General features: G+C 32.3%; 1 protein-coding gene across 3 annotated transcripts in view; it reads left to right on the forward strand.

The window, feature by feature from the left end:
• The window catches only part of LOC122712553 (unconventional myosin-XVIIIa), a 59662-nt gene extending 41834 nt beyond the window's left edge, over nt 1-17828 (forward strand). For all 3 annotated transcript variants that reach the window (XM_043932275.1, XM_043932276.1, XM_043932278.1), the window contains 11 exons: nt 6433-6561; nt 7723-7866; nt 8164-8253; nt 11756-12115; nt 12503-12657; nt 13603-13726; nt 14086-14540; nt 14770-15082; nt 15195-15458; nt 15668-16005; nt 16926-17828. In XM_043932275.1, the coding sequence (XP_043788210.1) occupies nt 6433-6561; nt 7723-7866; nt 8164-8253; nt 11756-12115; nt 12503-12657; nt 13603-13726; nt 14086-14540; nt 14770-15082; nt 15195-15458; nt 15668-16005; nt 16926-16932 (2379 nt within the window). In that variant the 3' untranslated portion in view covers nt 16933-17828. The remainder of the gene's footprint in view (nt 1-6432; nt 6562-7722; nt 7867-8163; nt 8254-11755; nt 12116-12502; nt 12658-13602; nt 13727-14085; nt 14541-14769; nt 15083-15194; nt 15459-15667; nt 16006-16925) is intronic.
• Nucleotides 17829-20693: the final 2865 nt, after the last annotated feature.

The following is a 20693-nucleotide window of genomic DNA, read 5'->3' on the forward strand; positions in this document are numbered from 1 at the left end:
TTCGATCGTGCGGAGACGGACGGAGGAAGATAGGGAAGAATGGATAACGTCGGAGGGTCGATTTCTCAATTAACTCGGTAAGAAAAGCAGGAAGGAGAGATAAAGAGACAGAGAAAGAAAGAGAGAAAGAAGAGAGAGAAGAGAGAGAAGAGATAAAGAGAGTCTATGGCCTGTATGGTACCTTTTAAGTTCGATAACGGTAAATACAGATCAAGTTGGAAGTAGCGGACTCGCATTCGCGCGAGCGCACGTCGCTTCATCATCTTCGTTTGAATTATCTTGCCGAAAGCATTTGCTCGATCGTTCTATCGTAAAGCTTATCGTCCATTTGGTTAAACGTATTCTCGCGTCCAACGACAAATCGAGCGGTGTTTTACCTTAACGATAGAAAGTTAGTGGCGTAACGGGATTCTTTTCGGGACGACCGATCATTACACACGTTCAGAGACGAAATTTTGCTTCGAGGATCTTGTCGATCGCGCTTGAGATCCATGAATCTATAAAAAAAAAAAAAAAAAGAAATGAATGTAATTGTTGATGGAAATTCGCTGCAGGTGTTTATTTATTTGCGAATTAAACGTTATTGCGAATAGGCATTAAGTCTGGGAATTATAACGAGTAAAGAGTTATTAAGGAGAAGCATAACGTGTAAGAAGAGTGTTGTAAGAAAGTGATAAAATAAACGTGTATAGTAGTTACTGAAGATGATTAGTTACTGGATAATCGTAGAATTGATTACCTGCAAGAGTTAAAATTATCCGAGAAGAAGTTGATTTGATCGTTAAAGCCATTTGCAAACGTTTTAATAACAGGGTCGTAGAATTTCAGATCGTTTTCTACGGGAACAGAAATTTTTAAGTAAAAAATTTATAAGAATTGGAGGATTGTCTAAAATTGTTAATAATCTTTAACATTAAAGATTGTTAAATTGTTAAATTGTGTATAAAGTCTACGTCATTCGTTATTTGAAAAATATTTCAAATAAAACTTGATTCCATTTTGAGAGGGAAGTAATAATAAATAATTCTTTTATGAGCAAAGTTTATGCAAAGTTTCTTACATTGACTTACATCTGACTTTAATTAATGCCAAAATTTTAGGATATTTCAATTACGTATTTTGGAACTTTTATACGATTTATACTTTTCTAATAAGATAATTTATAGGCTTGGAATAAGATTAAATATCCTTATCTCGTAAATAAAACGAAGTTTACGAGCTTGTTGTATGTCGCATTCTTCTGAATTGAAAAACAATGACTAATTTGCATTTAACTCATTTCTTTATATTTTTCTCCATTTTTATGATTCTTACAGTTTTACAGTTTGTCATTCTTTTAAAAATGAAATAAATATATATGATTTTTTTAATTTATAGGACATGTAGTAAATATTTTATCGCTTTCATTCGATTCAACTTAATTTCTCTTTGACTAAATTGTCTCACCAAATTGAATTAATTCTATGCGAGGGAAATCCTTTTTTATTGTGTGATCATTAATTCATTCAATTAAGAAAACTTTTCCAAGAAAATATTCTATGAATATTCCATTTTATATATGCTTAAATTCTTTACAATGGCTAATTTGAAACGAGAATTTAATTAATCATGGATAACATTTTATTTTATTAAATCCTTTGATTTCTTATTATCACAGATTCAATTCATAAGAAGAAAGTCTTCAATTAAATGAGACAAGAAATTATTATTCTGCTTTTCTCTAAAGAAATAAGAAAGCTTCTTCTATCCATCTTTTATTTATAAAAAAAAATTCCTATTTCGATGATTTATAATATCGAATAATAAAGCAGTTCTTAGTTCCATATTATTCTCGAGATACTCTTGAGATATGATCGTAACAATTTAAATTAGATTATAGACAATTTCAAGATATTTAATCTTATTTAATATTATTTTACGTATAAAAATTAAACTACGATTTCTTATAAATAATGGCCTATGTATTTGATACTTAATATAGTTTTACCGTGATTTGCACAAATAATTGATTATCATGCTGATTATCCCGAATATACGAACATTATTATAAGAATATCCAATTATAATATTTCTTTCTTTTTTCTTAAATATATTTATAAAATGAATATATAAAAAATATTATTCAAAACTCCAATATTTCATTGCCATTTCCAATCAACCGATTCATATCTATTCATTCAAAAATATTACCAAATTCTATAACAAATATAAATTAAGAAAACAACTTGGAATGTTTAATATTTTATATCGAAGGAGAGAAACTTGGTTGGCTTCAATTAAGATGATCGACAAACGGCCGAGTACTTAATGATTCCATCATCTCAAAAGTTTATTACAAAGAATAAGAAAAAGACGGCGTATAGACGATTTTCCTCTCTCTCTCTTTCTCTCTCTCTCTTTAATATCTTTCTCAAATTTTCTCTATCTTCTTTTCTTTCTACGTCCCTCTTTGTATCCATTTAACTCTCCTCTGTCTCTCTGTTTCTCTCCTCCCTCCTCTTCCTATTGCAACCATAAAACGCGCGTCCATTTTTACGCAGCTTTTACGGTACTTAGTCGCGGCTCGTTCTCCACGCAAGAGGAAATCCCTCTTTTTCTCTCTCTCTCTCTCTCTCTCTCTCTCTCTCTCTCTCTCTTTCTCTTTCTCTCTTTCTCTCTCCCCGAGGCTCCATTCCCAAACGTGTTCAAGTGCAGGAAACGTACGACACGGTTGTTGTCCAGGAGCGGCCAGTGTTCAGAGCCAATGACGGCTGTTGGTTCGAGGAAAATGCCGGTGGTGATCGGCGCGGAAGAGGAAGACGAGATACGGAGTATCGGGTATTGAAGCAAGTGAACAGAAAAGTCGCTTGAATTCCTGTATCGAGATCGTGTGCGTGGACTGTCCAACGAGAGAAACATCGCCACGTTTATTCAAAGGCAATGTAGCAATTGTCTTTTCAAATTGGACGAATATTAATCGATCGACAAACAAGAATCTATCGTAATCTAATCGACGTATAGAAGATTTCTTTGTTTCCAATTAATTTCCAAAATATATATATATATATTAACAAGATGTTAGAGAACGCAGCCAGGTGGCCAGGAAACGCTGGTTCGCGGTTGGTCAAAGCTAAGAGCAGCCCGAACGTGTCGAAAGCACCGCTCTCGGTTCCAAGACAGAAACAGATGATGAACCCGCCCGATCAGAGCAGCAGATCGACACTCGCAAGTAAGTCGCCACGAGTGGTAAAAACCGTGCCACCTGTTAGAACGAGCGGCAAGATCGTATCCAACGACTACGCCACGGTTCGTCCCGGTTTTTCCGTGGAATCGACGAAGACGCGCGTCACATGTCCGAGCAACAAGTTGCGCGGCCGGACACCGGACAGCGGCGTCGAATCGTCGAGATGCACGTCGAATCAGAAGATAATTCGAAACGAGAAGAGACACGTGACGAGATCGATCAGCTCTTCCTGCACGATCCTCGAGGATCGAGCGCTTCTCAAAAAGGGATTGTCCTACGTCCCTGGAAAATTGCCGAAGAAACCGGAAGCTTTGAGGAAGAAGGCTACCCTAGATCGTTCGGTCAGTTTGGGCTGCGTGTCCGTGGACGCTCGAAACGGTGGAGAGGAGTCGTTCAGAATGAACGGGACGTACGATTGCGAATCGAGCAGACGGATGACGATGGAGAAGAAGCAAGATATTCCACGGCGGAAATCGATCAATAGATCGGCCAGCTTGTGGAGCGTGCAAGCGTCGAACAGGAACGATGTCCCTGGTAGGAAGCCAAGTAAAATCCCCCTTTTGGCGCATCGAAACATTCGTGTGGGTCGATCTCTGGCCGATCTATCGCAGGTAGATCGAGCCGTGGAGCCGACGATGCAGCCGGTGCCGTTCGACGACGTCGACCTCGATCGTTCTATGGACGAACGTATCTATGAGAATTGTCGCGAGGCGTTCAGTTGCGCCTCGATTGAGAATCGTCAGCCGGCAAGAGCGTACACCAGCAACCTGGAAGAACGTGTCGCTCGACTGATGGCTCAATTGGACGACGACGTCGATGACGACGAGCACGCCCGTGCGACCATGGTCGCGTCTACCGACTGCGTGGACGCTGCTCCCCCTCGTAGAACCAATCCTGTCTACGAGGCGCAAGAGATCGATGTTAAACGGAACGACGAGACCGATAGAAAGATCGGCCAGCCCTATCAACGGTACACCTCGACGGTGATCAGGATCGAAGAGAGTTCGGAGAGAAGGGAAGAATCGACGAGGAAGGTTCAAATTAACGAGAAAAAGAGTAGTAACTCGGCGGAGGTTAAAAACATGACGATGAACTCGGCCAAGGAGTTGAGAAGTCGGATGGAGTACGAGAAGGTGGAGAGGCAGGAGTATGTTATCGAGGAGTCGAAGAAGAAAAAGGAGACGTCGAATATTCAAGAGCTGAGGAAGAACTGGGAGAAGCAAGTGGTCAAAGACACAGAGAGGAAGATCGATCATGTATCCGACGCGAGTTCGAACACGGAACAGGTAAAGTCCAGTTGTCAGAGGAACAACGAGATCAAGCAGGAAGCGAAGAGTAAACAGTCGGTGGGCAAAAGGGCCAAGGAGATCGAGCATCTGGTGAATTTCTTCAATTGTAAGAACGCAGAAGCGTCGAAGGAGGTGAAAGATCCCTGGATCAAGGCACGATCCACAACTGACGCGGCCACGATCGAACCGTCGATGACCACGTTGAAGAAAAGTATCGATGTTAAAAACATACACGATTACAATGGGTACACTTCGGATGGGAATTGCTCGGAGGACAGTGGCCACATGAGCAACGAGAACGAGATCGAGTGGAAGGAAGGCGTGCAAAGTGTGACTCGGGATTTTGGCAAAGAACCGTTCTTCGAGCGGAACGAGCTTCGTGAGATCGGTGTGTACGACGCTACGTCGATCGTGACCAGGCTAGAACCGGAAAAGAAGCCGTCGGTGGTCGTTCGAGGAAGCGTATCGACTTCGAGCGGTGCTAGTAGCATCGACAGCTGCAAAGGAGAGAACGCGAAAGTTGGCGAGCAAACGGGTAAAGACCAATGGAAAGCTTGCAGATCCTACAACGATGAACGACAGGTCCGTCGCTTAATTATTGGCCTTCTAGATCCATTAGATACTTGTCGAGAATGATCGCTAATTTAATTAAATATCGACGATAAGTTTAACTGATAAAAAGTTCTTACTAACGTATATACTAAATGTATATAAGTTTATATACAAATGACATCTTATTAGTAAATATGAAAATTTTGTTTAATTGTGGTAGGAAGATAAATTTACAGGGTAAAATTTAAAGTGATTTTGATAAATATGGATTAGATATTGAAGGGAAAAAAGGTGTATGTATCTTTCTTATTTGTGAAATCTTATGATCTATGATATTTAGCTGTAACATCGTCATAAAATACTGGTTCAATCAAGAAGAAAAACATGGAGTAAACATTTTTTTTTTTTAATCATATAGCAGTATTAAATAGTACTTATGTTGATACCATTCGATCGACTTTCCTGATAGAAAGTGCTCTTGCAACTTTCAACTTGAACTGCTCTCCTACGAAGAGAACGGTTTGAAAATGATTCACCTTGTATTATGTGGATGTTTAGAAACAGTAAGATTGCAAGATGATGTTTCAGATAATAAATGTTGATTGCAAGTGTCTAAATGGATACAATTATGCTGGGTTGAAGCATCAAATATATTATTATATCAGTATTAAAATAAACTTGCAACATATTTCTGACGTGAAAACGATTCTAACTTTGAATCAAATCTTTGTAGACGGAATATTACTTTTAGTCATTTTTATATTTAAATATGTAATTTTAAAAATAAGTATGATTTTTTTATTACTTAATTAGCATAAACAAATAATTGAAAAACTTTTAAATTTATTAAGAATTTAATTAGCCTGTTTGGCTTGGAAGCAACAGTGATTTTTATACCACGTATGTGGTATTTTATTGTTTAATTACTCCTAAGAGAGAGTGAGTAACTTTTTACTATAATGCACTTCACGCTGAATGTAATCGAGAAAATCGTGTCAGGGATATCTCCGTTCCTTTTTCCATTCTATTCTTTTTCTCGCGAATTCTAATACATACCATTTCATAAACATCACTTTAATTGATTCTAATGAAATGTCTTACCTTCACACGTACAATTAAAATTATCTTCAATTATATTTTTAATTGATAAATTAAATATTCATTGTTTACATTCCCATAATACATAGTTTTATCGTTAAAAAATTTTTTTAAATCGATATGTATTAGCAGAATATAAATGAAAGGAAAATTATTATTTTTTAAAATATATGAAAGTTATGTCAACTGCAGAGATATCGTATTTAAAAATTATGGTGCGATGGAAAATATCGAATACTTTGAATTAATCTCTCGATTTCTTTTCGATAGATGTTTTTCAGATCAGGTACCCTGGAACGACTCGAGGCCCAGAGAGACGAGAAGTTAACTGGACACATTATTCTTCTTCAAGCAAGGTGTAGAGGTTATCTGGCACGTCGTAAACTCAACACTTTGAAAGTATGTCATGACATCTTCTTGAGTTTATAAAAGTGCACCTTCACTTGTGAACCTGTACCGGTAGTTTTCACTCATCTCGAGAAATTTCGAAATGGCTCCTTTATTTATTTCCGCGTCCCGATAAAATAACTTTTTCTTTCTTATAATTTTTTTTTACAATTCTATTTTATTTTGTATCTTTTAAATATATAAAATATATAAATATCAATTTTAGTGAAAGTATATTTTTCATTATGATAATTTCTTTTTTTTTTTTTTTTTTGCATGTTCGTTTAACGATGAATATTAAACTAAGTACTCTTTAAATAAATAATTTTCATCGAAACAATATTATGATTAATTTAATAATATTATACTTTCTTTTGTCATTATGTTTATAAAATATATTAATAATATTAATTGTTATGAGCAAGATAAGTCTTTAAGATTTTAAATTTCTATTGTTTTTATTTTTCTATAATGAAATATCTTGCATTAAACTCCTTAAATTCATCAAAAAATGTTTTTCTTATAAGAGAAAGGAGAATTGCAAAAAAAAAAAAATGTATAGAAAATAACTATTTCGTTTATTAAAATAGCAACTATGACACGCAATTACCTTTTCTCGACGGTCACGCCAATTACTTCTCCTCGACCGTCAATAAGCTTATGGGCACTTGTTTTATAAAATCCATGACTTGAAAAGGTAGAAGACTACAAAACTGTTTTTACAGTTTCTCGATGTTGCAATTGATTGTTTAAATTTGAAAAAGTTGAGTATGAACAGTTTATGAATAGCTGAAATTATTCATTAATGAGAATGTTTACTGTACCCAATTATAGCAACTTCACAAAGCGTTTGTGAGAAAGGAGTTAGTAGTTGGTAAATTCCATTGTGTTCCTTCATAATAATAATACAAGAACGTGTGTTATAAACGTAACCTCTGACATCATTTCAGATTTTTTGAAACTGCTTAATATGGCATTGATTTTTTTAAATAATGAGTTTTATTTAAAATTTTTAGAATTTAGAGAATTTATTTGTGAGATAAAATCAATTAAAATTTTGCATATTTATTTTTCATTGAAAAATGATAATTGCTCATGAGCATAATTCATTGAATTAAATATTTAATAATTGATGAGAGATGAAATATATTTTTAATAATAATGTTTTTTCAGCTGCAAGATCTTGCAGTTAGATGCATACAAAGGAATGTGAGGAAGTGGATGTCCGTAAGAGAATGGCCCTGGTGGAGATTATACGTGAAAGTTGCACCTTTATTGAACGTCCATCGAACAGAGGATCAATTGAAGGCAAAGACGGTGAGCGCATGCTATCTATTTTTACATACTGACCATTTCTCATCGCCAGACTTGTGAGAGAAATTGGAAACGATGTATTGAGGAAGTGCTATTTCTTAAAAGAAATCTAATTTGTTCGAATGACTTTCAATCAATATATCATAAGTATTATTTCAACGTAGATTATATTTGATTAATTTATTTTATTATCATTTTTTGATCGATACGATCTAATAATAATAAATATAAATATTAATTATAAATTAATACGAATAATTATAATATATAAATAATATAAACAAATATTTTTATAAACAGGAGGAACTTGAGATTCTCAAAACGAAAGTGGAACGATTGGAGCAGGAACGGAATCATCTGAAACATGACAATGATAGATTGGAAGCTAAGGTATACGCTTCTCTTTTTTTCTCCGAACAATAATATTTTTGATCTCCGAATAATAATATGATAACCATCCTAATTAAATAATAATACGTACAATATCATTTTTTTACAATTCTAAAATATTTGCTTTTTCCCATTCACGCAAAGAGCCACATAGATCATTTCTGCGCCTACTTTATCGCGTTAAGCCGCTTCATCCTTCATCAATGATATATTGTAGCAGACAATCGACACCAAAACTCGTTTGTCCAGGAAATACAGGAAAGTATCTCCGTATGCTCGCGATCCTTGGTATCGCGCAATTGGGTTAACTGCGTGAGACGAAGCGTGCCGCAGTTATCGCGTTATGAATCTGATCAACGAAGCATCGTAAGCGACTTACCTTGCCGCCTCGGATAAAAGTTCCAGTGACCTACATTTCCTGGTGTCGTATGAAAATTCCTCTCACGACCTTGGCATTGTCGTGTACCTCTACCTCACCTGACCGTCGTTTAATATTATTCTCGTGATTTCTAACCGGTTTCGTTTCGCTCGTTCGACTTTATCTCTTTTCATCCGCCACGCTTGACCACACTTCATCCGAATTATCGAACGATTTTCCGCTCGTTTCCACTCCCGTTTCAACTGCTCGCGATCCCCTGCTCGCCTCCTAGAGACTTTTCTCGCGGAGATCCGCCGACAGAATTGGCTTCGATCCAAAATCGTGGAGACCGTACTATCTACACCTCGCCCGGTGTTTTCCATCTCGCTTCCACCCCATCTCCCTTAGAATAACTCGGAGGTGACCGTCTCCTCCAACGGACCACCGCCACCGGCCTATCGGCTGACCCAGGAAGAGTCAGCCAGTTGCACCGCGACTCCCTCTCAATACGGGCGTCGACGTGGTTCGACTCGTTACGCAATTAAGTCCTCGTGCCAAACCTGAGTACCTTGCTCCACCAACGACACTCTTTCCTATAGCGACGATGCAATTCGATCGGTGGACCGTATCTCGCGAGATCTTCTCTCTTGGCTGTTCCCCTTCCCATTGAAGATCTCCGCTCTACTATCCCGTTAGCGATAAGAAAATTACCTTCAAAATCTTGCCTATGACGTGAAATTTCAATGCGATTAAAAAAAGTAAACAGCGCTTAACAAAAAAAAAAAAAAAAAAGGAAAAAAATGATCCCACGTGTGAGAGGGAAATCGAAGAGATTATAGTGTAAGTCGTGTCTCGAGATTATGGTTCATCCGATGAAGTAAAAGAGATTGAGCTTATCGGAAGATCGTCAGGATGCCGTCAGTGCCGATCACGTACTCGATGAGCTCGATGTCGCCCGTTCCGAACGACAACTCGCAAACTTTCGAGGAGTCTCGTATCGGCAAATTGCTGGTCGATAGACCTAACGATTCGAACGACATCGAGAATTTACGGAAACCAATGGAGCTGAACGCTTTAGCGAAGAGACCACCGTTGCCACCGTTCAAGAGACCGGTTAGCAAGTTGAATTTGACCAGGAGTCCATCGCCTTGCAGCTTCTCGTCCAATCTGTCCTGCCGTTCGAGATCGGCATCCGTCCTGTCCTCCAAGACTCGAACTAGTCTCGACTCGCCGACCAATCTCACCACACCTCCGAGAAGAATCTTTCCTGTAGAGAATAACTCGTGTTTGGACTCGATGGAGGATCTGTCCGTGAAGGAACAGGCTCCGGTGGTGTTCGATGCCAGTTTAAATTTTGTGCTGGGTTGCGACAAGCAGAAAGTGAGACAATCCTTCAGACCAACGGCTTCTCACATGGAGCCATCGACCGCCTCCTCTTACTTGTCCTCCAAGATCTCGCAATTCCTCAAGAGGACCGATCACATAATGGACGAGTGGCGAAACTTGGGTCACAGGGATGATTCGGATAACGATTTGAACTCGATGATGACACGAGATCGGAAGAGAGGACAGATGGGGAGAAGTCAGAGCGCCACGAACATCATGATTCGCGGTTATCAGTATTACAGCAGGTCGAACAGCGTTGGGAAAAACTCTTATTCGAGGCGTTCCATTTCTCGTGTCTCGGAAGACAGGACCATTTCCGATAGTATCGGTCAAGAGGTATATAGAATTCTAATTTGCAGATTTATCGGTAAACTGCGAATGTTTATTGGAATTTGGAATTTTTCCTTAGAAAAAAATTATAGTACAAAAGATTAAATAATTGATCTAAATAATTCTATCGATATCTAATAATATCTAATAAATAAATAGTATTTAATAATTTTAACGATATAAAAATGATTGAAAAAATGATTTAAAAATGACGTTGTTCTTTTCCAAAGAAAAAAATTTATATGTATTTTTCTTCTTTTTATTTTTCTTCAATTTATTTCTCGTATGAATTTGCGAGAGATTTTATGTTTGAACGATAGCGAATATTCACACGTATTTCATAAACTTTGCCAACGAACTATTGTTACATCTTACAATCTGTGTTAGTTTCACGCGTACAGGATGATGATGCCTTGAACTCAAATACGTTCTAGGTTGTGTTTTCATTACGTACTAGTAGACCTCCTTACAGCATAATTTATTATCTTAATATCTTGTTGTACGAAAATTATATAAGAAATAAATATAAAAGGAAATTTTTTAAAATATAATTCTTCAGAATAAAAGTATATAAAATTATAAGAGGATAGGATATAACGAGACTTCAAAAAATCACTCAATTTTCCAAATCATTCTTCTTCCACAATTCACACATCAATCAAGAATATTGACTTTTCAAAATAAATCTTCGTGGCACTCTTTTCAAACGTTTGTATCATTCTTTAAATCAAACAGATACGATCACGCAAAAAGAACGCTTAAGATTATGGAAAAACATCGTTGAATCGATTTTCACGAAATAACATGTCGATGGATGTTGGACCACCCACTTGCACTATTACACCGCGCTTGTATTTTCGAGTAACAGCTTTTGATACTATATTTAATACGGAGCTCGGAAAATACGTTTCTAAATGTCGTGTTCGTTTTAGAACACAGGATGAAGTTGTAAATCCTGATACGTGACATCGGGAAGTATGTCATTTGATAGATGAGAAACAACGAGAATTATATGTAATATGATTTAATCTCTGATCAACAAATTGATTTACAAAGATCAATTTATTTAACCCTCGATATTTGTACGGATAGAGCAGAAAAAAAGTAAAATTGTATCTATTAATCTCCCATCTATATAAATATAGATTTATAAAAAATAATTTTTGTAAAATTTTTGATAAAAAAATTTTTTTTTATTTTATTCTGCTTAATATCAATTATATTTTTTCTTTAATCTTATTATAAATTTTAAAATAATGTTTATATTTGCAACAATAAAAAAATTTCGTAATTAAATTCAAATTTTTAACAATTATTATCATAGAAAGCAACTATTAGAAATCATAAATATTACACGTATTTATAGAAGTAAATGATAATCACGAATAAAAAAATGAATAATTCTCATCTTTGTTTCTTTTATTCTAGTTGAGCGAAATGACCGCCGATTTTGCGGAAGAACATTCGACGTCGACACTGGCGGCCGAGAGAATTGACGCCGAAACATCGGAGCGTCTGCGATTGGAACGTGAACTCCAGGATATAACCGAGGCGAATAAGAATCTCCAGCAGACGACCGAACGTTTGGAGATGGAACTTTTGTATGCAAGGGCCGCAGATTTGAACGGTGTCGCATCGGATGCTGAGGATGGCGAAGACGGTGGCGTATACAAACAGAGATACGAACACGCCGTGAGAGAGCTCGAGTTCACAAAAAGAAAAATGGCGCAACAACACGAGGATGATCTTGAACAGCTTGTCGGGCTTAAGAAGCAATTAGAGAAGAAGGTAAATAGAAGGATGAAAATTTAGGTGCAAATAGCGTTTGAGAGCTGTGCGAAGAATAATTGCCATTCTTAATATAATAGTATCCACTAACAAGAAATAATTTTATTATAATACACAGAGAGCAATTCTTTGAGAGTTTTATTCTGAAATGTATTATTTTCTATATGTCTGAAAGATAAGATGGAAATATATAATTTGAATTAGTAAGGAATTATTCTGTAACATGAATAATAGAACTGTGTATAAATTTAAAAACTTGTAATCTTATCTGTATTTATATCGAAAAATATATGGTTGTGTCTGGTTCTTGAATAAGGAATGAGCAATCTTCTTATTATTTGAAAAAAGCAAATAATAATATTAAAGAATATTTTTTTTGTCCTTCAGTTAGCCGATGCTTACGAAGAAGTCGAAGAGCAACGTCAAGTGGTCGGACAATGGAAGAGACGCGTCCAAAAATTGAACGGAGAAATGCATGATCTAAGATTATTGCTTGAGGAACAAACAGCCAGGAATAATCTTCTGGAAAAGAAACAGCGCAAGTAAGCGATTCTTAAAATTTTTACATCATCTTTTTTTGTTCAATATTTCAATAACGGATTTTGTTTCATCACGACTATGTAGAAACTATTTTTAGATACTTCTACGTAAACGGTTACTGAGCTAGCATGATTGAACAAGTTCGAAAAATGTCACGAATATGTTCAAGAATGTAAATTTTTAATATAAAAAATCATGATATAAGCAAGAATGACACATCTGTTGATAATTTATTTTAAGTATCCATTTATTAATTTTCTAATTATTGTGCATTATGTATGTAAAACGCCACTTCATTTTAAAATTCATAGTATCTTTAATTTTTCGAAATTTAAGATTCTTTGAAAATCAAATTTCTTGAAATGAAATTCCTTGATGTGATATATTTTTTGTTACTTTATTATATATATATATATATATATATATATATATATATATATATTTTGTTCTTTATTATTGCATTTTTTCCAATTTTTTGTCATTTTGAATATTCTGATAAATTTATATTGATAGTTAATTGTTAATAATTGATAATATCCATTTATTTAAGAATACTTTTTGTGAACTATTCTCTATCATTCATTAAATTCGAATTTCCATTTATCGAGATTTGCTCTATTCTGATTTCGTATGAGGCAACAAGTGTTTCTGGCAGTTGGCCAAATCAGTAATTTTGCGCATCCGACGACATCTGCCACTGGTTGGAAATTCCTTGGGTGCATGTAAAATGTGATTGACTGTTCCAAATATAGACTGTTATGATCGTCCTCAAAACTAGGATCTCCTTACTATTCCAAAAAAAAAAAAATGAAAAAATAAAAAAACTCGTTCAATTATTGTATTCAATAAATCAAGTATATGTTATGAAAATATTTTTTTCTTTTTTTTTTTACCATTTTTTTGATCTTTCTTTTTATTTTTTAAATTTGAAATGCTTGTTCATTTAGGTTCGATTCGGAAACTCAAAATTTAATGAACGATCTACGACAAGAAAAAGCACAACGTGAAAGATTAGCCAGAGAAAAAGAAATTGCGATTGCAGAGAAATTTACCATAGAGCAAAATCTTAGCGTAAGTAAAGTAAAAATCTAAATTGAAATATTCATTTGGATATATTTATTTCTATAAAAATAATCATTTCTATAGAATTTTTGTTTTACAGTTTGATAAATATGTAAAGCATAAAAATATTAATATTCATTAAAAAAATTGTAGTTCATTTGTAATAAACATTTATATAGATAACATTTAGAAATTAGAAGATATTCAAAGCTTCATTTTTCATATTTTTATTATAAATAATATTTAAAAATTTTCACATTTCACAAATTTGATCGTAAAAGATAACGAGATATCGACAATTAATACTATATGAAACGTACTTTAATTTCTCATTTATTACTATTCTTATTCATTTTTATAAATTACAGGACGCAAGATTAGAAATCGAATTAAAGGAAGAAAGACTACGGACATTAAGTCAGGAACTTGAAGAATTAACATTTGGCGGGAAAACAGAAGAGGAAGTAGCACAATTGAAAAAAGCGAAGCATGAATTGGAGAAAAGAGTAAAGGATCAAGAAGAAGAGTTGGATGATCTCGCTGGCCAAGTGCAGCTTCTTGAGCAAGCGAAACTGAGGCTAGAGATGAGTATCGAGCAACAGCGTAAAGAAATACGCAAAGAGATGCAACAAAGGGACGAGGAACTGGAAGATGTGCGTGGTAACGCGTTGAAAAAAGTGAAAGCTCTGGAATCACAGCTGGAAAACGAACATGAGGAGAGAACGATATTACTTCGAGAAAAACACGAGCTGGAACGTCGTTTAGTAGCTATTGAGGAACAGGATCGTGCTGAACGTGCCGCAGAAGCTGAAACTATGCATAGGTATATTATATTATAACATTGTACCATATATATTATAACATTGTACCATATTTTTTTTTTATATAGAATAAAAATCAATTAAAATCAATTATTCTGAATTGAAAGATTCATCATTAAAGCAATTTTTGTTCTTTCCTAGAAGAATATTTAAAAAAATTTTTTTAAGTTTCCAATATATCACTTTTAATAATAATGCAATTCATAATTAATACGTTTGATTCATTTACAGATTGAAGAGAGACTTGAAAAGAACCAAAGCTTTGCTAAGAGATGCTCAAACGATGCTGGAGAGATCAAAAGGCGATTCAACTGGTAAGGCAGCTCTACGACAATTAAAAAATCAATTGGAGGATGCAGAATGTGCTAGAGCAGCTGCTGTCAAAGCGAAACAAGCATTAGAACAAGAACTAAATGAAACACAGGCTTCGCTAGAAGAAGCTCAACGACAACGCTCTGAAGCGGAAGAACGGGCAAATATAGCTAGTCGTGAACGAACTGAGTTATTATCACAATTGGAAGAAAACGAAGAAGAATTAGCTGAAGTATGTTTTTTATTTTATATTGTATTTAATATTATACAAATGTCTTGGATCATTAAGATAAAATATATGATAACATATATAATAAATAATAATAAATATCACAATCTTAAAGGTTTTAAAGAAATATCGGGCAGCAGTGCAGCAAGTATCGGCAGAACAGGGTCAATTGCAAGAAGCACAAGTACAGATTGCTGCATTAGAAGCGGAAAAGTCTGCATTGAAGGATCAATTATCAGAGTTGACACAACGACTCGAATCTGTTGAACAACTGGGTGATCCAACTGCCAACAGTCTTGCTACACGGCGACTCGAGTTCCGTGCCAAGGAACTCGAAAGTAAGCTAGAATTGGAACAAACCACGAGAGCACGTTTAGAAGTAAGTTAATTTTTATTTGTTTGAATTAAAAATTTGATATAATTTATGGATTATGTATTTGTTCAAATAAATAGAATTAAATATTAGAAAATATGAATGTTAGAAAATGTTAAAAAAAATTATAAAAAAAATTTAGATCTGGTTGTATATATTTTTGTATATATATTTAAGTATTTTTTTAATAAGTTTTTAATATTGTTTTGTTATAGACTCAAATAGCGAGATTGAAAGAAAGTGTGGAAAAATTACAAACTGAGTGTGCACTACTTCGTACAAAAGAACAGAGTGCCCAAGATACTTCCAGAAGATTGCAAAGATCATTACGGGAAGCAAGAGAAGAGGCCAGTTCAGCTCTAGCGCGTGAACAAGAATCTACCCGTGCTCGTCGTGAATTGGAAAAATCTCTTGAAGCTGCTGAAGCAGAAACTAAAGTCGCCAGAGACGATCTTAGATTGGCGCTTCAAAGAATTGATGATCTGCAAAGCGCTATTCAAGGTGAACTTGATTTGGATTGCAGCGAGGAAGGAACAACGGAAAATAGTGATAGGTATCTATTGTATTAATTGTTTAATTAAGTAATGGAATGATTGATGGGTATGTTATTATGTTGCATGATAATAAATTATGTGTAATATGCAAAAATATTCATAGGAATATGTAAAATATATATAATAAAAATATGAAATACTTCTGTTCATATTAGTTTTTTTTACATTTTACACATATTTTAATATATTTTGTATATTTAATATGTTATTTATAATTCTTTATATACTCACATATATTTCCTATTTCATTATTATTTAAAAAATCTCAGCATGTATGTCTTTTGCACACATGATACATATATGTACTGCATTTTATTACATATAATTTAATTTATATGTTTTTAAAAATCTACAATTTAATGATTAAAATAAATACATTCTACTAAAAAATCTTAATAAATAATATATCAAATAATATAATTTTTTTTTATTTAAATTTAGACTTAATTTGCAATATTAATTTTATGAAATATATGATATCAAACTTATATAAAAAAATATTTATTACAATAAATAATATATTATCATACAAAATAAATTTAATAATTAAAAATTTAATAATTTGATATTTTCATTTTCCTTTTCTTATATTTTCTTCATAAATATCATAAAAGAAATTTTATGAAGATTAACTCTAATGTAATATGAATTAAATTTGAATTGAATAATTAATTGCAAAGAATTAAATAAATAAAATTTTAAAAATTAAAACAAATATTAAAATACATATGATTCAATTAATAAAAATTAACAATTTTTTTAATTAAAAAAAATTTTGGGCAAAGTAATAAAATTGTATTATTGTCATTTAACGATATTAATAACGATATTATATATTTTTATTGTATTACGAAAACAACTAATGCTTTAATATTTGTACATGACTATTTATTTATAACTATCGTTATTTTTTTTCTAGTGATTGATGCGAACAGTTGTCGGATCTTGAATCCGACGAAAAAAAAGATAAGGAATCAACTGTTCAACGTATAGCTGAAAATATTGCTGATGAATTATTCGTTGAATCATCGATGGATACTTGTTGATTTATAAGGCTGAAAGAGAACAACAAAATAATAAAAATAAACAGCAAAGACGATATCAAAAGAAGAAAGATAGGAGAGACATTAATTCAGAATCGCTAGACTTAGTTTGTTTCTATCAACATCATCAACACCACTGTCGGTTGCATTCAAATTTAACGACGGCGAATCAAATTTAAAAGCTAAAAATCAAATTATTAACTCTATATATAAAGGTCTATCATAATAGAGTAAAATCATAAACAAAAACTGAAAAATAATGAATAAATTTATCAATTTGTACGATTACACTTACATACTTTTACTCATGACTTTTTTATCAATATAATCGAAAAGATGACAAGTTTATAGGTGCTAATTTCAAATCCTAAGAAACGTATTGATGTCGTGGCTATTTGTATTCCGCTTTTTATTGCGCGTTTTTGGTGCTATTTAATCCGACAGTAGTTTTTATCGACGGACTACATTGTTGTTCCAGTCTTCCAAAGGAAAAGATAAACTTCGACACGTGAAAACACGTCTATTTGCACAATTATAAAATGGTTACCTTTTCAACAGCCCAAAGTTCAAATGTGCAACATACCATAAAGAATAAAATATCAAAGCCTTACTTCCTCAGAAATGAAAAGCATTTCACGCTTTTTTAACATTTCGCTATACGTAGCCAATAATCTTGGCTATACAGTTTGTATTATAAAACGCGAGCTGCGACTCAATTTTTTGGTTTCTTACATGTGTAACTTATTGCTTTGTAAAATGCAAATATCTTATTTAATTAATTTGTGTATTTTATTTTTCCTTTTCCTTTTTCCAAATCCTCTTACTGTATTAAAATATATTTAATAATGGAAAATGTGAAATAAACATTATATTTCAATAAATATGATTTTAAAAATAATTGTTAGTAATTTTTAATCGTACATATTCGTACAAGATTTTATATTAAATTCAGAATATATTATATTTTACAAATAAAATATTTAAATTAAAAATATTAACAAATTCAAAATAGATGTCAATAATATTGATTAATTATAATCATGCATGTAAAAATCTTTTTTTGTAATTTTAATCTTTTATGAGAAATTCCATTATTGTTTAAACATAGCATTCTATACATATCTTTTTTAATTTTACAAACTATTGATAGTAATAACCCATAAGCCATAAAGTCTTCTAAAGATAGAGATTGTAATTTTTTGTTAAAAAAGAAATGAAAATCATATTCAATTAATATCCCGTATCTAATTTATTATACATCAAGAACAAATATAAATAAAGAGATCAAGTAGAAAAAGGACAGAAATAAAAATTAAATAAAAATCAACGCCATCTGCAGAATACTAGATGAAATTAACATCTAGACAAAGAAAACAAATAATAAGAAAAGGATAGAGATAGGCTAAAAATATTGAAATCAGCGCCATCTCTCAATTATCAAAGGTACCTTTTCAAAAATCATGAGATGGCGCTGCCTCTTAATTCTTTTCACTCTATCTTATCATCTTTGAAAAAATATTTTTGGTACTCGAGAGATGGCACTGATAGTTAATTCTAATTCTATTTCTGTCCTTCTTTTACTATTCTCTATCCTTACTTTCTGAGTTTCATTTGCGGCACTCTGAAGATGGCGCTGATTTCAATATTTTTAGCCTATCTCTATCCTTTTCTTACTCTTTGTTTTCTTTGTCTACATGTTAGTTTCATTTAGTAATTTGCAGATGGCGTTAATTTCCTAATTTTTATTTCTGTCCTTTTTCTATTATATTCTGTCTTTACTTTCTGTATTATTTATCTGCATTATTTATGTGTATTATTTATTCTCCATACCTGCTCCACAAAATTCATGTTTAAGAAACAATTCCGATTAATTTTATTGTTTTCTTTGCTTAATCTATCGATTAAAAATCTTAACAAAATCCATTCAATTTAATTTTTATAATAAATATATTATATATCTATTTTCATATATTTATATTTATTCTTATACATCGTATGAGATATATTATGATTAGTTTAAAATATATTGAATTATCTATATGAAAAATCTATATAAACTATATAAAGAAAGGATAGAAAATCATAAGACAAGGATAACGTAAGAATTGATTGCTAATGCCATCTCTTAACTATTTTTAAAAATACGTCTTTCAAGAGATGTTTTTGACTTTTAAGAAATGGCGCTATTAGTCAATTCTTATGCTATCACTATCCTTTTCTCATTATTTTCTATCCTTTATATGTTTCATTTGCGACAAACTGAAAATGGCGCTGATTTCAATATTTTTACTTTATTTCTATCTTTCTCTCACTATTTGCTCTCTTTGTCTATACATGCTCTACAAAATTTATTCACTCTGATATGTAATTAATGTGATTTTATTATTTTATATATAATTTCTTTGTTTCACTTATTGATTGAAAATTTTAAGACTCTTAAATTATCGATATTATAAATTGTTATTATTAAATCGTATATATCATAAAAAAAAATACAAGCAAAAATAAACATAAAAATAATTTTTAATTTATGAATAATTCAATTTATATATGAATCTTATCTACTATTCATAATTAAAGACATGAAAAATCTATTAATATAATCTATTTATCCTAGTGTTATCATATAGTATTTAATTATATGTGCATATATAAAATTAATTTACTTATAATTGAAATATTCAACATTTTTTTTTGTTTATATTTCACATTTGATTAACTTATCTTTAATTTTTGACACATAAAAATATTCCTCTTATAAATATATACAAGAAGCTTTGCTATTATATAAAATGCAAAACAAATTAAAACAATTAAAACTGATATTATTGTCAAAACTATTATAATGTCTATGTCATAGCGTTAATACCAAATTAAAGTGGAACACTTTTCGTTTGTACTGCATATTCTACCCATCAAACGAGATTTTTTACAGTATTATGAGATGGTATATTTTTCATAACCGATTAAATATAAGTTATTCTCTCTTTGTAACTAAAAAAAAACAGAATAATTTTAGTTTTTATTGAAATGAATTGGTTGAGTTAAAATGTAATCGATTATGCATCTAATATAAATTTAAATTACTTATTTAATAAATAAATCTTAACAAAAATGGCTTATGTTTGTTTTAACTTCTTAAATCGATCTTTCAAAAACCTTATGAATATATTAATTATTATTCTTATAATATAAAAGTTAATTAGTAATACTTACACTTTATTACTTATCATTTCCAAAACAGCATTTTCTAATTCATCTTTCGTAAATATTCTAATATCAAAATGTTTTCCAATACCAAGATCTTTCATTTTATCTATTTGATATTCTTGATTGCCTAATATTGGGAAACCAATAACTGGCACTTTTAAATAAATAGCTTCTTCAGTATTTTGCGCACCTCTTTGATAAATCGATAACTTAATTTTTGGATGTGCAATAATATATATTAATAGTCATTAAATATCATTAAATAAATATTTCTTAAAATTCGCATTTAAAATGTATACATTTTGCTAGAGATAAGACTATACCGAAAATGCTTTGCTGAGGGAACCATTTTGAAAATGAAAATATTTTCGGGTTTCTCGAATAAATCTTGTTCATATTTCCACACAACTCTATACGATAATTTTGCGAAAACA

The sequence above is a fragment of the Apis laboriosa genome, unplaced genomic scaffold (genome assembly GCF_014066325.1).
Source record: "Apis laboriosa isolate Shangri-la unplaced genomic scaffold, ASM1406632v1 scaffold202_cov151, whole genome shotgun sequence".
Lineage (NCBI taxonomy): Eukaryota > Metazoa > Arthropoda > Insecta > Hymenoptera > Apidae > Apis > Apis laboriosa.